Consider the following 18,207-nt stretch of genomic DNA (forward strand, 5'->3'; position numbering starts at 1 on the left):
TTTTCGAGACAGGGTTTCTTTGTGTAGCCTTGACTGTCCTGGAACTACTTTGTAGACTTGAATGGCCTCAAACTCTCTCAGAGATCCGCTTGCCTCTGCCTCCTGAGTGCTGGCATTAAAGGCGTGCACCACCACTGCCTGGCTTGAGAAATGCATAGTGCTGCAATAAACACTGATGCACAAGTATCATGAGCAACTGTTTTAATACATGATTTTTATCCTTTGATGTGTGTGTGTGTGCCACATGAATGCTTGGTCCTGTGGAGGTCTGAAATGGGTACTCCATTCCCCGAACCAGAGTTCCAGACAGTTCCAGCCACGATGTGGATGCAGGGAATGCAACCTAGGTCCTCTTTGAGAGAAACCAGTGCTCTTAAATGCTGAGCCATGAAGTGTTAGTAAATCAGTATTAAAGGGTAATTTATGAAGCTGGAGAGATGGCTCAGCAGTTAAGAGCACTTGATGTTTTTGCAGAAAATGAGAGAGAGAATGTAAAACACAAAATTATACAAAGGTCAATTGCTAAGAACCTTAACATATTAAATAAGAAACTTTGTAATCTTTAATTAGTAAATAAAGAATGTCAGGCGCCAGTGCCATTTTACAAGCTACAAGACACTCTGAATCATTTGGTAAGAGCCTAAAAATAAAAACATTGATATATGAAAACAAAAAAATTGTCTAAATATCCAGTGAGATGGCTCAGTAGGCCAAGGTACTTGCCACTGAGTGACAACCTCAGCCCACATGTTGACATGAGAGAGCGGATTCCCACAGGTTGCCATCTGGCCTCCACATATGTGTCCCTTTTTTAAGACAGGATCTCATTGTGTTGCCTTGCCCAGCCTTGAATCCACAGAGACCCACCTGCCTCTGCCTGTCAGGTGCTAGCATGAAAGGCCTGAGTCACCACATCCAGTCAAGTGTAAACATTTTTTATTGTCTCAAAATTATATCATTGAGAGCTGGATGTATAGCTCAAAATTAGCCAGGCCTGTAATCAGGAAGATCTGGAATTTAAGGCCAGCCTAGACTATTCTGTAACAACCTGTCTCATAACCCCCCAAACAAAAGTATACAATAAAGTATAAAAATATATATGTAATTGAAAATATAATGAAAGACCCCCACTATGCTTATTGCCTGTTTAAATTGCTCTTGCTAATTTGCCAAGGTCAAGTTATGAGAAAAGTACAGGAGGGAACCAGGTGCTGCTCTCATCCAACGCCAACCAGATATCTGTGGTCTGCAGCTTGGACAAAAGCAAGGTCAGCAGGACAGTGTCCAGTATGCTGAGATAGTCATAACTGAATTCTTTGTATTCTTTGTGCCCAACCCGAATAACCAACTGTCCTTGGTTAACTACAACTGCTACATTTAGATGACACAATGAAATCCCTGTAACCATGCTTCTGCTTCTGTAAGCCTGCTTCTTGCCACCCCAACCCTATATAAACTGCCTGAGTTTTAACCTCAGCACGCTCAGTCCCCCCAAAAGACTGAAGCGTCCATAGGTACCTGTGTAAACAATAAACAACCTCTTGCACTTGCATCCAGTGGTCTGGTCTCATCTCTTGGGGGCAAGGGCCTTCCCCCTGACAGGCTCCAAACTCTTGGGGTCTCTGGGGGGGTCTTTCAATAAAAAGCTGGGGACATTGCTCAGTGCTATAGCACTTGCCCATCTACCACACACAAAGGAAAATGTAAAGAAATTCAAACTATATTTTATTAGGATATCCAAGAAAGAGGGAATTACGCTCTACATGTTGGACTGAGTGTATGGAAGAAATGCATTATCTCATGGACTGGCAGATTTATCAACAGAACTGTGATTTAGGGATTTAGGCAGTTTTGTATCTGTCAAACTGCATGCAGTTACTGGCATTCCTAAAATCCCAACACTTGCAAGGTGGAGGCAAGAGTATTAGGCATTCAAGGTCATATTCGGATACAGGACAAGTTCGAGAACAACCTGTGCAGCATCTCAACAACAAATATAAACCTTTGATAAGCATTTTTCAGCATGGTAACTCCCACCACCACCACTCCAGTCTGGTCCTTTCACCTGCCACATCTATCCCTGAGCTCGGTCCCACGTGAATCCCTGCCCACAGGCATGTTCTAAAGGCTATTTCCTTGAGGCCGCCTTCGACCTTCCCTTCCCTAGCTGAGACCATCTTTCCCTACCCTAGGGAGATTTAACTACAAACCCTCAGTCTTACAGGGTAGGCACATATGAAGCCGGGAGTTTAGATTTCCACCACCCCTGGCTGGAAGCAAAACAGGAAGTATGGTCACGGTGGTCGAATTTTTTTTTTTTTTCCAGTCAATCTCCGCGAGCGACTCGGAGTCTTTATGGTTCCGAACCCTGAGATCGGCACGGGTAGTGGGGAATTCCACTTGACAGCGACGCCCGGTTGTGGAGGGATCGCTGGACGGCGCAGGTCGTCCCTGCCATCAGCTTCGCAGCTCGCCAGGCCTGCTCTGCGGCAGTCTGCTCGCCCTGTGAGGTCGGGGAGCGTCGTAAAACTGTCGTATTGTTGAGTCTGCCGCATGACAGCTATTGTTTTGTCTACTTTACAGCTTCCAACCCTTTATAATTTTCTTTCTTCTTTTTTAAAACCACAAGGAAAATATATTTGCACCGTTGGATACACGTTAAAGGGCGTCCCTGAGAGTCCTCCCGCTTCATGGACCTGGCAGCTGCCACGTACACGGGTGAGCGCTGGGAGGGATTAGACTCAGGAGTGAGGATGTGGCTGTCTGCTGAGCCCTGGATTTCACCCCAAGTTGGGAGAAAAATCTATATGTGTGTGTTGCATGTATGTATTTTTATTTATATAGATTATATGTACATATATATGTACTTAAGTGGTTCAAAAGGACCTTTCTGTTCTTAAGCTAATGAACGCTTTTGTTATTTTTTTCTACATTTTAATTGAACCCAATATATGCAAAATACTAATAAATATAAACAATAAAAATAAGTGATGAGGATGCTGGAGAGATGTCTGTTGTGTAAGAGAGCCTGCTGCTCTTCCAAAAGCAGTTTCCAGCACCCTCATGAAGGCTCACAACCTCCTGAATCTCTCCTCAAGATCCGAGGCTCTTTTCTGGTCCCTGAAAGTATCAGCATACATGTGGTCTCTCCACCCCCTCTCTCTCTGTCTCCCTCTCTTTTCTCTCTCTCTCTCTCTCTCTCTCTCTCTCTCTCTCTCTCTCTCTCTCACACACACACACACACACACAAATTTATAAAAATTAATGAATTTAAAAAATAATGATACACTATACTTTTTAGTAAACTTTAAGAATCATACCTGTTTCATACATGAATACTAATTTCTGACTAGCCATCCTTCAGGTCTCAGTGATTTAAGGTATAGTTTTCTTTTGTTTCTTTTCTTTTTGGGGGGGGGTGTTTGTTTTTTCGAGACAGAGTTTCTCTGTGTAGCCCTGGCTGTCCTGGAACTTGCTCTGTAGACAAGCCTGGCCTCAAACCTGGAGATCCACTTGCATTTGCCTCTCAAGTGCCACCACCACCCAGCTAGTTACTGTATTTTTTTATTGTGTGTGTTTCTGTGTGTGTGCAGATGCCAAGACGTTTGTGAAGGTCAAAGGACAACTTGATTCTCTCCTCCCATGGAGTATCAGGCCTGGCTTTACCTGCTGAGCTATCTTATTGGTACTCTTTATTGTTTGTTTTGGATTTTTTAGTCTTTTGAGACAGGGTCTCACTATATAGTCTTGGCTAGCCTGGAACTTGCCATGTGGATGAGGCTGGTCTTGAATTCAAAGAGCTCTGTCAGCCTCTGCCTCCCAAGTGCTATTATTAAAGGCTTGCACCACTACACATGGCCCTATTTATTCTTTTACAATTTTATGCATAATATACACCTAAGAATTGACCTTTTTCTTTTTAGGGTGCTGAGAATTAATTGAACCTGAGGTTTTGCACATGACAGGCAAGTGTTCTACCAACGAGCTATGTACCACCAGTGCTTTTATTTCTTAGTTTTGAGACAGGATTTCTCAAGTTGCCCTGAACTTGGACCTGCTCTATAGCCAAGGTAGTCTGTCTTTGTGGTAGAATATTGTTTTAAGATGTGTAGGTTTTGTTTATGCTGTATTTGTTTAACTGTAGAAGCTGTGATTTTTTTGCCTGTCTAAAACACCTCATGGTTCTAATAAAGAGCTGAGTGGCTAATAGTGAGGCCGGAGCAAGGACAGGCAGGGCCGGCAGGCCGAAGAGTATAAATAGGAGAGATGAGGAAGTGAGGAACAGCAAGAGAACAAAGAGAGGAGGGCACCAGGGACCAGGTACCCAGCCAGCCATGGAGGAAGAAGGAAAGTAAGGTATACAGAAGTAAGAAAAATAAAAGCCCAGAGGGAAAAGGTAGATGGATTAATTTAGGATAAGAAAAACTGGCTATAAACAAGCCAAGATAAGGCCAGGCACTCAAAACTAAGAATAAGCCTCAATGTGTGATTTACTTGGGAGCTGGGTGGTACCCCCCTCCCCCACAAAAAAGAGCCACAGAGTGAAAACAACCAACAATATGTTTTGTAATTATTCTGTAGCTGGGACTAAAGGCCTGTACCATTAGGTCTATCTTACTTTATATATTATTTTTATTTATTTTAGATTATATTTACGCATATATCTCCGTGTGTGTGTGTGTGTGTGTGTCTGTGTCTGTGTCTGTGTCCACACACATATACATATGTGCATGCAGGGATCATGGAGACTAGAAGATGCTTCAGATATCCTGAAGCTGGAATCACAGATGGTTGTCAGCTGCTTAGTGTGGGTGCTGGGAACTAAACACAGCTTGCTCTGGGAGAGCAGCAAGTACTCTTAACCCCTGACATCTGTTTTTCTAGCCTCTCTTTACATTTGTGTGCTTGTTTGTGGGTGTGGCAGTACATGCATGTGCATATGCATGTAGAGGCCAGAAAACAACCTCAGGTGTAGTTTCTTAGGTGCTGTCCACCTTTGTTTGGGGATAGGGTTTCTTACTGGCCTGGAATTCACCATATAGGTTAGGAGTGACTATCCAGAGAGCCCCAGGGGATCTGCCTGTCTACACCTTGCCAGCCCTGATATTATAACAGTGCACTGCCACCATATCCAACTTTTCTTTTAAACAAATGTTTACTTTTTATATTTTTATTCATATGTATATGTATATGCCTGTGTGGGTATGTACATGTGATTCCAGATGTCTGTGGAAGCCAGAGTTGTCTCATTCCCCTGAAGCTGGAGTTTTAGGTGATTGTGAGCCACTCAGTGTGGGTACTGAAGAACAGACTTAGGTCTTTCTCTAGAGCAGTATGCACTCATAACCTCTCAGTCATGTGACCAGTTCCTTGCCCAGCTCTTCTTACCTAGAGTCTGAAGATTGAACTTTAGTACTCCTACTTGTAAGGCAGGAGCTTTACCAAATGAAGGTAAAGGGTTAGCTCTCCAGCACCAGTGGTGGTGCACGCCTTTAATCCCAGCATCCAGGAGGCAGAGGCAGGTGGATCTCTGTGAATTTGAGGCCAGCCTGGTCTACAGAGAGAGTGCCAGAACAGCCAGGGCTGTTACACAGAGAAACCCTGTCTTGAAAAACCAAAAAATAAAAATAAAAAGGAAGAAGGAAAAAGAAGAGTAGGGGGAGCTGCCATTGTCACAATAGCTAATATTCCTGGGCCCCAGACCCAAGTTCAGGGTCAGCTTGAGGAACAGTGATGCCCTGTCTCAGAGTATAGTCAGGCGTAGTGACGAGTGCCTTCAATCCCAGCACTCAGACCCACACCTACCTGGCATTTCCATGGGTGTTGAGGGTCTTAACTCATTTTCTTATGCCTGTGTGGCAAGTACTCTGCCTACTAAGCCATCTCCTAGCCCTGAAAGAGTGTTTGTAAGCTGCAACCAAAAAGAAAAGCTATAGGAGTGAGCCATGTTGAAAGGGAAGGGAGTGGAGATGTGAAAGGTAAGTGCTCAGTGAACAGCTGATTACAGCTCTATAAGAGAGTGGGGTTCTTAGAACATCTCTTCCAGATTTAACATTACTTATTTTCTTGGGTTATGGAAGAAACTGAGGTAGAATCTATTTTTCAACATGTAATTGACAGGTAGATAAATCGTTCCAGTTGTGTAATTAAAGGACAAATAGAAGAAAGCATGAGAGTGACTTAATTTGTCAGATGAGAATTAGAATCAGTGGTTGACACTGGAAAGTTCACCACACACATTGCTTATAGTAATTCTCCGGATAAGCCAGTGTTTTATATTTGTAAGCAGATACAATCTCTTTAGGTAGATTTGTTGTTCTTCTCACTACCCAAATTGTGGTTCTCATTCCCTGAGAAAACACCTAGTGTAACCATTACTGTGGGACTACTACATACATCTGGAGGTGGGGTTACTCTACAGGTAACTGCCCAAACCTCCTCCCTATAGGGGAGTCTTTGAAGAGGACAGGGGTCTGAGGACAGGGGACATTCCCATTGCCTTCTCTGTTGGCCTAAGACTTCCTAATGAGCTAGCTGTTATAGTGCAGCAATTGATTCTGTGTGTGTGTGTGTGTGTGTGTGTGTGTGTGTGTTACTGAGGATTAAACCTAGGGTACCACATTCTAGGAAAGAACTCTATGTGCACTCTGCCACTGTGCTCTGTCCCCAGGAGATCAGTGGAGACAATAATATGAAAATAATATTTATGTTTGTATTTAAAAAGTTTTTAACATTATTTATTTTTACATTATTTATTTTTACATTTATTTATTTGTGTGCAATTGAGTAGATGTGGAGGTCAGAGAACAGTGTGTGTTGTGTAAGTATGAAGGCCTGAATTCAGATTCCCAGCACCTGCATACAAATCCTGGGCATTGTAGCACATGCATGGAATTCCAGCACTAGAAAGGTGGGGGGGGGGGGGGAAATCTCTGGTGCTTGCTAGTCAGCTCCAGGTTATATGAGACCCTGTTTAAAAAAAATAATCGAACAGCTAGATGGTAGTGGCACACACCTTTAATCCCATTTACTCTGGAGGCAGAGGCAGGTGGATATCTGAGTTCAAAGCCAGCCTGATGTACAGAACAGCCAGGGCTGTACAAAGAAACCCTGTCTCAGGGAAAAAAAGTGGACATTGGACATGGTGGTGCACTTGGGTGTTACAAGCAATTTCCCTCCAGCCTGGTCCCACAGCCGTCTTAGCCCCAAAATAAACACACAGAGACGCTGTATTAGACATAAGCCAGTTGGCCAGTTGTTGGCCAGTTACTAGTGTTTCTTATTGTCTAGCTCTGTCTTAAATATTAACCCATTTCTATTAATCTAAGTGTTTCCACATGGTCTTATCTTACCAGAGAGAGGGTCCAGACCTCTTCTCTCAGGTCTTGACTCTCTTCTACTACCTCTCCCAGAATCCTCCTTGTCTCCTAGTCCTGCCTATCTTGCCTTCCTATTTGCCAACAGTTCTTTATTCATTAACCAATAAGAGAAACATATTTACAGAATGGCATCTCCCATCACTCAGGAGGCAAAGGCAGGTGGTTCTCTGAGTTTGAGGCCAGCCTGGTCAATAGAGAATTCTAAGCACAAACTAGGGTAATACAATGAGGCCCTGTCTCAAAATAAAAAATAAAAAATAAAAAAAAAGTGGAGATGCTTCTGAGGAAGATACCTAACATTGACCACACACATATACACACCTCTGCCTGATAAGCCCAATAAGATATGTTCCCTTTGATAATTCACTGTAGGGTGCTAGAGAGAGAGTTCAGTGTTCAGAAAGTTAGATGTGTAGCCTTGAAGGTCAGGTCAGATCCTAGCACACAAGTAAGCAGAGTGTTCTGGAACCAAACTGATTCCAGCTCTGTGGGATTTGTCTTTGTGTTCTGGAATTTCCACACAAATGAGCATGTACACCCTCACATATGTACATATACACACAAATATTAAAAAAGTAACTGGGCTGGTGAGATGGCTTGTTAGGTAAATATACTTGCTGCATAGACATGATAGTCTGAGTTCAGTTCCTGGATCCCATGGTGTAAGGAGAGAACTGACTCCCTGAAAGTTGTCATTGGCTACGAGTACTAGGGGAAGCATGTGACTATCGCAGTTAAATAAGGATCAGGATAAACAAATAGGCCAAATAGATGTTTATTCAGGGAGAAATAACTTACAACCTAGACAGATGAACACCAGGAAATTCAACCCAATCCTCTCCTGTCCGAGTCACGCCAGCAAGAGAGCTTTTCCCGCTTTCTCTCCGACCTCCTTCCACAGGTCACTTCCGCCCATGGCTCCACCCCCCAATGGGCGTGGTCAGTGCCACAGAAGGACTATCTCACTACAATTCCCCTTTTAGTCTAAAGAAAAGATTTAGGCTTAATACAAAACTATATACAAAACAGTGAATAACAAGTGTGCTCTAAGAAAAGGAAAATCGAGAACAAAATGACCTACATATCTAGTCCTAGGGTAAAGGTATAATGGAGTTTACAATAGAGTTGTCCTAAGCTGGAAAACGTAAGTCTAGTACCTAATATATCTAACGAGGAAGTGAGAATAATAGTTGTGATAGTTTAATCTTCAACCTCATCAAGACCTGAGAAGGAAAAGAACAATACTAGAGTAGACAGGAAGTGCGGATGGACAACTTCCAAAAGGTGCAGCAAGGACAGAAACAGTAAGCCACCTGGACAGTCACCCTAGATCTCACAGCAACGTTGGTACACCCAGTTTTGGCTAAGGCCAAGAGAACTTGACAGACCACAAAAACAGCAGGGAGGTAGAATGGCTGTCTTACCCTGACTTGGCAAGGTCAAGCAGTCTTCTATGTTTGTCTCCTGCAAGCACATAGGACTGCATGTCCAAATCAGTGGTCAAGGTGGGGGCAATTCTTTGCCCAACAGGCCATTAGCTGAGGTGAGAATGAACTCCAGCAGGAGCAACAACAGTGTCCAACATATTTTCGGGAAAGTGCACAGTGCTGTCAGGAGCAACAGTGTCTCATGTCAATGGAGTGCTAATATTAAAACATTTAAATGCCATGTTCTGCATGTCTATGAAGTGATTGAAGATTAAGCATCTATATCTGACTAATCTCATAGGTACAGGAAACATGAGTGAAGATAATCTGTAATACTTAGGAACTTAGCTAAAAAACTGATTAAAACTTCCCTGAGTAAAGCAGGAACAAATACGTAAACAATATAACTATATACATATACATACATATAAATCCCTAAAATAGAGGTAGAGTAGAAATGTCAAGACAAGAGGTAGAACTATAAAGGGCAGCATGATAAATATCCCAAACTGTATCAATATACAAATGTCTTGAATACAAGAAAAGTATACATACATAGAATATGGTAAAAATAATGTGCATAAAACATCGTAAGTGGAAAGATTTCACACAATATAACAAAATATAAACTTAATTTTACATAGCTTACCACATGTGACCATTTTCTCAACACACACATATTCAATTTTTTTTTAAGCCTCCACTTTAGGTTTTCATTACATTTCATTACATTTGTAAAGTCTCTGAGTATCATGTCCTATAATCTAGAAACAAGTCAGATTTTTTGAGCCTTCAAGAGAAGGAGATCCTGAGAACAGGGTAAGAGAAAGGGATTAGGAGGATGGAGAAATTAGAAGGTGGAGATCAGTGGAGTCAGATGTCAGTCATAAGGTAGTTCATAGCCCACTAGATAATTAGTGAGCTACTCTAGACCTGAGCTGGCTCTAGTCACCGGCTAAGCAGTGCTCAACTCAGATTCACTCCTTTGCTGGGAAGTGTGTAGAGAGAGGTGGGGTGCCACTGGAAGCAGCCTTCTTGAATTTGTGGTATTTTCTTTATTTGTTTGAAAATCACCCAGAGGGGACACTTTGCTCCAGCTGGCTGCTTCAAGGTGGTTTCCCCAGGTGATACCTGCTGCAAGTTTTGAGCATGCTGATGTTTTGCTGTATATCTGATGTTTTCCTCTGTCTGCTATATATTAATTATATGTTTACTTTTGTTTGTTGTATACTTAATAAACTCATTCCAAAGAAAAATAGGGCCTTCTAGATCATTCTCTGCATAAACAGAACAGTGTACTACCTAATCACCATGGCAAGTGAAGACATCATTTCTCTAGGCTGATATTTCTTTACCATTATGGTTTTCCTGGTGGGCAACATAGGTGACAAATTCTTTTCCTGACTCCAGATGAAATAGAGCTGCTCTAATATCTATCACTAATGTGTATATCCATTCAGGCATGGTGGGGCCTGCTTATAATCTCAGCACGTGGTAGTTGAGGCAAAAGGATAAAGAGTTCAAAGCCACTGTAGGCTATGTAAGACACTGTCTCAAGAAAACAAATAGATGTTCAGGAAGTGGTCTCCTGTACCAATTTATTCAAGGGTACCTACCTCCCACTTTCTCTTCTAAGAGGTTCAGTGTGGCTGGATTTATGCTGAGGTCTTTGATCCATTTGGAAAGTTTTGTGCATGGCGGTAGACATCTTGTGGGTGCTGAGAATTGAACATGGGTTCTCTGCAAGAACAACAAGTGCTCTTAACCAATGAATCATCTCTCCAGCTCTGGACGCATTTTTAAAATAGTGTACATATCTCATTTTTCTCAAGTATATAGGATTCCGTGTATTTGACACTAGGATAGATGAACTGAAGAACATGGACAAGAAAGTTAGGAACCTTTGGTAATTTTCTTATACTTTCTCTTTCTTTCAGGTGGTCTTCTTTCTATTGACACAGTCTACCTTGAGGAAAAGAAAAAGGCAGAGATCATGATGCCCCACTGCCTGAGAGATTTTTTTGAGGTATGCAGAGACTGTGTCACAAAATGCCAAGTGTGCCTGCACCAGGTAAAAATGTTTCCATCTAGGTAGCTGTGACTCTACCTTCACAGAGCCAAAAATCCAGACTGAAAGCACAGTTGAATTTCCCCAAGGGGGTATACCACACTTATTGATAAGATGCTATCTGAAATTCCACTCAGGATTTCAGTAACTACTGATTAATGTTGATACTTATGGTGACACAGGTATGTTCATAATTTTGTCAAGTATTCTGACAGAATTTTAAGGTGGAAGAGCATATCTTTTGTGTGTCAGTAGGGGGTGGGTGAGTGGCTCAGTGGTGTAACACTTGCTTATAGCTGCCTATAGCTCCAGCTCCAAGAGTTCTGATGCACATTTCCAGCCTCCATGTACACACATATACAAAAGTAAAATTAAGAAAAAAAGAAATTGAAAATCATGCTCTTAGGTAGAGACAGGAGTTTCAGGAGTTCAAGGTCATCTTCAGCTACACAAGCTAGAGACCAGTTTGAGAATACATAGACTCTGTTTTTAGAAAATATTGGGGCTGGTGAGATGACTCAGCAAATGAAGACATTTGCTGCCAAACCTGAAGATTTCAGTTCCCATGAACCCACCTGATAGAAGAACGAAATCCTGCAGATTGTCCTCTGACCTCCAAATGTATGTTGTCTAGGTGTACCCTGCCCCCTCTCAATGAAATAAGTTCTCTTTTGTTTGCTTGTTTTAAATTATGTGTATATTTGCCTGCATGTATATTTGTAAATCATGTGCATGTCTGGTACCTATAGAGGTCAGAAGAGGGCATCAGAACCCCTGAAACTAGAGTTATAGATGGTTTTGAGACACCATCTTGATGCTGGGATAGGAACAGAATCCAGGTCTTCTGCAAGAGCAACAAGTACTCTTAACCACTGAGCCTTCTCTTCCAGCCCCAAGAAATAAGCCCTCCCCCTATCTCTGGTTCAGGGTTTTTTGTTTGTTTGTTGTTTTGTTGTTTTTTTATTTGTTTGCTTTTTGAGACAGGGTTTCTTTTGTGTAGTATTCACTGTCCTAGGACTAGCTCTGTAAACTGGCTGGCCTCGAACTCACAGAGATTCACCTGCTGAAATAAGTTCTCTGTTTGAAAAAAAAATCCCTGAAACCAGAAAGGTGACTCAGTGGGTAAAGCACTTGCTGTGCAAGTGTGAGGACCAGAGTTCAATCCTTAACACCCATGAATATGCCAGATGGGTGTGGTAGCATTTATTTTCAGTCCTTTGGAGGCAGATCTCTTAAGTGAGCCTGCTAGTTGGGCTAACTTAGTAAGTGAGCATTGGTTTCAAGTCAAAACCTCTGCCTCAATATGTTAGTTTGAGAACCATTGAGGAAGATACCCAATATTGACTTTTAGCCTTTAATACACACGTACCCATACATTTGAATTCCTATATATACATGGATACATATTACACATAAAAAAGAAATAATTTTCTTTTCTTTTAATTTTTTTATTTTATTTTATTTTTTATTTTACACGTTGACCTCTCCCTCCCACCTTCCTTCCCTACCCTCCCTCTTACCTTCTCTTTCCCCTCACATGCACCCTGACCACCCTCCCCTCCCTTCCCCCCACCCCAATTCCACATGTAGGGCTATGCTATCCAGGTGGGGTCATGTAAATCTGTCAAGTCATTTGAAGTAGGGCTAGGACTTCTCTCCTGTCTCTAGGTTAAGGGACTGTCCATCCATGGGGGATGTGTCCACAAGGTCCTTTTGTGCACCAGGAATACATCGTGGTTCCACTGTCTGAGGTCCCTGAGACTGCTCAGGCCTTCTAGCTGAGACCAATGCTCAGGGGGTCTGAGTCAGTCCCATGCTGGATTCCCAGCTATCAGTCTGGGGGCCTGTTAACTCCTTCTTGTTCAGGTCAGCTGTTTCTGTGTGTTTCTGTAGCCTGGTCTTGTCCTCTACTCTCTGCATCTGGATTCTAGTTCGATTCAGTGTTTAGTTATGGGTGTTTCCTTCTGTTTCCAACGGGTACTAGATGAGGGCTCCTTGATGGTGGATAAGTTAGTTGTTGATGTCAATATCAGGGAAGGGCATTTATGGTAGACTTTCCACGGTTGCTCAAATTGTTAGTTGGAGTCAGTCTTATAGGTCTCTAGACCTTTCTTTAGGTTCAGTTTTCTCTTCAAACCAATAATGGCTTTCTCTTTTATGTTCATTCTCTCTCTCTCTCTCTCTCTCTCTCTCTCTCGTCTTCTATTCCTACCCAGTCTCAATCTTCCTGGTCACACGTGCTTTCCTCTCCTCCTCTTCTCTTTCTCCTAGTTCTCTCTCCATTCACTGCCCACCCACTTCCCATGTGCTCTGGGGGACTTCTCTCTTCCCCCTTTTGTGAGGGACCTTATATGCATCTCTTAGAATACACCTTGTATCCTCGTTCCTCTGGTGGTGTGAATTACAGGCTGGTGATCCTTTGCTCTAGGTCTAAAATCCGTATATGAGTGAGTACATACCATGTTCCTCTTTTTGTGACTGGGTTACCTCATTCAGGATGGTTTCTTCAAGTTCCATCCACTTGCCTGCAAATTTCAAGATTCCATTATTCTTTCTGCAGAGTAGTATTCCACATCTTCATTATCCATTCTTGAATTGAGGGGCATCTAGGTTGCTTCCAGGTTCTTGCTATTACAAATAATGCTGCTATGAACATAGTTGAACAGATGTCTTTGTTGTATGGATGTGGATCATTTGGGTATATGCCTAAGAGGGTGATTGCCTGGTCCTGTAGTAAACTAATTCCCATTTTCCTGAGGAACTGCCATACTTATCTCCAAAATGGCTGTACGAGTTTGCACTCCTACCAGCAGTGGAGGAGTGTTCCCCTTTTTCCACATCCTCTCCAGCATGACTTGTCATTAGCGTTTCTAATTTTAGCCATTCTGGCAGGAGTAAGATAGTATCTCAAAGTTGTTTTGATTTGCATTTCCCTGATAGCTAAGGTTGTTGAGCACTTTCTTAAGTGTCTTTCAGCCTTTTTGATTTCCTCTATTGAGAATTCTTTCTTCAGTTCTGTACTCCATTTTTTAATATGGTTATTTGGTGTTTTGTTGACTAGTTTCTTGAGTTCTTTGGAGATCAGCCCTTTGTCAGATGTAGGATTGGTAAAAATCTTTTCCCAGTCTGTGGGCTGCCGTTTGGTCTTGTCCACTGTGTCCTTTGCCTTACAGAAACTTCTAAGTTTGAGGATCTTAGTGTCTGTGCTACTGTTCAGGAAGTGGTCTCCTATACTAATTTGTTCAAGGGTACCTCCTACTTTCTCTTCTAAGAGGTTCAGTGTGGCTGAATTTATGTTCAGGTCTTTGATCCGTTTGGACTTGAGTTTTGTGCATGGTGACAGACATGGGTCTATCTGCAGTCTTCTACACACCATCATCCAATTGTGCCAGCAACATTTGTTGAAGATGCTTTCCTCCTCACCCCCCCATTGTATTCTTTTAGCTGTTTTGTCGAAAATCAGGTGTTCATAGGTGTATGGGTTAATATCAGGATTTTCGATTTCACTGGGCTACTTGTCTATTTTTGTGCCGATACCAAACTGTTTTCAGAACTATAGCTCTGTAGTAGAGCTTAAAATAAGGGATGGTGATGCCTCCTGAAGTTCTTTTATTGTACAGGGTTGTTTTGGCTATCCTGGGTCTTTTGTTTTTCCATATAAAGTTGATTATTATCCTTTCAAGGTCAGTAATTGTGCTGGGATTTTAATGGGGATTGCATTGAATCTGTAGATTGCTTTTGGCAAGATTGCCATTTTTACGATATTTATCCTACCTATCCAAGAGCATGGGGAGATCTTTCCATTTTCTGGTATCTTCTTTAATTTTTTTCTTTAAAGCCACAAAGTTCTTATTATATAGGTCTTTGACTTGTTTGGTAAGCATTACCCCAAGATATTTTTGTTGTTTGTGGGTATTATAAAGGGTGATGTTTCTCTGATTTCTTTCCCAGTGTCGTCTGAATAAAGTAGGGCTACTGATTTTTTTTTTTAGTTTATCTTGTATCCTGCTAGTTTGCTGAAGGTGTTTATCAGCTGTAGGAGTTCCTGGTAGAGTTTATTGCGTCGCTTATATAAACTATCATATCATCTTCAAATAGTGAAAGCTTGACTTCTCCCTTCCCAATTTGGATCCCCTTGATCTCCTTTTGTTGTCTTATAGCTTTAGCTAGAACTTCAAGTACAATATTGAAGAGATATGGAGAGAGGGGGCAGCCTTGTCTTGTTCCTGATTTTAGAGGAATCATCTTAAGCTTCTCTCCATTCAGTTTGATGTTGGCTGTTGGTTTACTGTATATTGCTTATATTATGTTTAGGTATGTTCCTGTTATCCCTGATCTATCTTTATCATGAAAGGGTGTTGAGTTTTGTCAAAGGCTTTTTCAGCATCTAGGGAGATTATCATATGGTTTTTCTTTTTCAATATATTTATATGGTGGATCACATTGATAGATTTTCATATGTTAAACCCCCCCTCCAATCCAGGGATGAATCCTACCTGGTCATGGTGGATGATTTCTCTGATGTATTCTTGGATTTGGTTTGCCCAGTGTTTTATTGAGTATTTTTGCATCGATGTTCATCAGGGATATTGGTCTCTAGTTTTCTTTCTTTGTTGAGTTTTTGTGTGGCTTGGGTACCAAGGTGATTATGGCCTCATAGAAAGAGTTTGGTAACGAACCTTCTGTTTCTATTGTGTGGAACAATTTGAGGAGTATTGGTATTAGCTCTTCCTTGAATTTCTGGTAGAATTCTGCACTGAAGCCATCTGGCCCTGGGCTTTTTTTTGGTTGGAAGGCTTTTATGACTGCTTTTATTTCATTGGGTGTTATAGGTCTATTTAAGTTGTTTGTCTGTTCTTGATTTAATTTTGGTGATAGTTATCCAGAAATTTGTTCATTTCCTTTGAATTTTCAAATTTTGTGCAATACAGGTTTTCAAAATATGACCTGAAAGTTGTCTGTATTTCCTTTGTGTCCGTTGTTATGTCCCCCTTTTAATTTCTGATTTTGTTAATTTGCATGTTCTCTCTCTCTCTGCTTTTTTCGTTAGTTTGGATAAAGGTTTTTCTCTCTGGTTGATTTTCTCGAAAAACCAACTCTTTTTTGCATTGATTTTTTTTTTTTTATTGTTTTCCTGGTTTCTATTTTATTGATTTCAGCCCTCAAATTGATTATTTCCTGGTGTCTACTCCTCCAGGGGTGAGTTTGCTTCTTTTTGTTCTAAGGCTTTCAGTTGCTCTGTTAATTCTCTTATGTGACTATCCTCCACTTTCTTTATATGACCTCTTAGTGCAATGAACTTCCCTTGTAACACTGCTTTCAAGGTGTCCCATAAGTTCGGGTATGTTGTGTCCTCATTCTCGCTGAATTTTAGGAAGTCCTTAATTTCTTTCTTTATTTCTTCTTTGACCCAGGTGTGGTGCAATTGCACATTGTTCAGTTTCCATGAGTTTGTAGGGTTTCTGCGATTTGTGTTGTTGTTGAATTCCAATTTTAAAGCATGGTGATCTGATAAGGTACAGGGGACTATTCCAATTCTTTTGTATCTGTTGAGGTTTTTTTATGCCACCTAGTATGTGGTCGATTTTAGAGAAGGTTCCATGTGGAGCAGAGAAGAAGGTATATTCTTTTGTGTTTGAATGGAATGTTCTATAGATGTCTGTTAAACCCAGTTGAGACATAACTTCTGTTAGTTCTTTTGTTTCTTTGTTGAGTTTCTGATTGGTGGTCCTTTGTAGTGGTGAGAGTGGAGTGTTGAAGTCTCCCACTATAAGTGTGTGAGGTTATATGTGAGGTTTGAGTTTTAGTAGTGTTTCTTTTACAAATGTGGGTGCCTTTGTATTTGGGGCATAGATGTTGTTGATGGATTTCTCCTTCGATGAATATAAAATGACCATCTTCATCTCTTTTGATTAATTTTGTTTTGAAGTCTAACTTGTCAGATATTAGGATAGCCACACCTGCTTGCTTCATGGGTCCATTTGATTGGGAGATCTTTTCCAAGCCCTTTACCCTGAGGTAATGTCTATCTTTGAAGTTTAGATGTGTTTCTTTTATGCAGCAGAAGGATGGATTCTGTCTTCGTATCCATTCTGTTAGCCTGTGTCTTTTTATAGGTGAATTAAGACCATTAGTGTTGAGGGAGATTAAGGACCACTGATTATTAATGCTTGTTTGTTTTAGATTTTCTTTTGGCAGTGGTATTGTGAATATATTTGTCCTGCTTTACCCTTGGTTTCTGGTGAAGTGGGATTATCTGTTGCCTACAACTTTGTGAATGTAGTTAAGTTTCTTGGGTTGGAGTTTCCTCCCAAAACTTTCTGTAGGGCTGGATTTGTAGATATGTATTTTGAAAATCTGGCTTTGTCATTAAATATCTTGTTTTTCTCCATATATATTGATTGAGAGTTTTGCTGGGTATAGTAGCCTGGGCTGGTATCCATGGACTCTTAGTACTTGCAGAACATCTATCCAGGATCTTCTGGCCTTGAGGATTTCCAGGGAGAAGTCAGGTGTAATTTTGATAGGTCTGCCTTTATCTGTTACCTGTGTTTTTCCTTTGCTGCTCTTAATATTCTTTCTTTATTGTGTATGTTAGGTGTTTTATTATATGTCGAGGGGTCTTTTTTCTTTTGTCCAGTCTATTTGATGTTCGATATGCTTCTTGTACTTTCATGGGCATACCCTTCTTCAGATTGGGAAAGTTTTCCTCATTGATTTTGTTGAATATGCTTTCGCCACCTTTGAGCTGGGCTTCCTCACCTTCCTCTATGCCTATTATTCTTAGGATTGGCCTTTTTTACAGTGTCCCACATTTCCTGGATGTTTTGTGTTAAGGATTTGTTGGATTTCAGATTTTTTTTTTTTTTTGGTCGATGAATCTATTTCCTCTAGTTTATCTTCCGAGCCTGAGATTCTCTCTTCCATCTCTTGAATTCTGTTGGTTATGCTTGTGTCTGTAATTCCCGATCATTTGCTCAGTTTTTCTATTTCCAGCATTCCTTCGGTTTGTGTTTTCTTATTGTCTCTATTTCAGTTTTCAAGTCTTGAACCATTTCCTTCACCTGTTTAATTTTTTTTTCTTGGCTTTCTGTACTTTCTGTAAGAAATTTGGTCATTTCTTCCGATTTTTTGTTTGTTTTTCTTCCATTTCTTTAAGGGATTTTCTCACATCTTCTTTGAGAGCCTCTATCATTTTTATGATGATAATTTTTAAGTCGTTCCCTTCTGCTTCATCTGCTTTGTTGTGTTCCTATCTAGTCGGTATAGATTCCCTAGATTCTGGTGGTGTCATGCTTGTCTTTCTGTTGTTTGGTGTTTTCTTGTATTGCCA

General features: G+C 41.1%; 1 protein-coding gene across 1 annotated transcript in view; it reads left to right on the top strand.

The window, feature by feature from the left end:
• The first annotated feature begins 2,653 nt into the window (after window positions 1-2,653).
• The window catches only part of LOC127231425 (zinc finger protein 426-like), a 29,466-nt gene continuing 13,912 nt past the window's right edge, over window positions 2,654-18,207 (top strand). The window contains exons 1-2 of the mRNA XM_051196963.1: window positions 2,654-2,718; window positions 10,744-10,832. Coding sequence (XP_051052920.1) covers window positions 2,691-2,718; window positions 10,744-10,832 — 117 coding nt within the window. The 5' untranslated portion in view covers window positions 2,654-2,690. The remainder of the gene's footprint in view (window positions 2,719-10,743; window positions 10,833-18,207) is intronic.

Source organism: Phodopus roborovskii, unplaced genomic scaffold (assembly GCF_943737965.1).
Source record: "Phodopus roborovskii unplaced genomic scaffold, PHOROB, whole genome shotgun sequence".
In the NCBI taxonomy this organism is placed as follows: domain Eukaryota; kingdom Metazoa; phylum Chordata; class Mammalia; order Rodentia; family Cricetidae; genus Phodopus; species Phodopus roborovskii.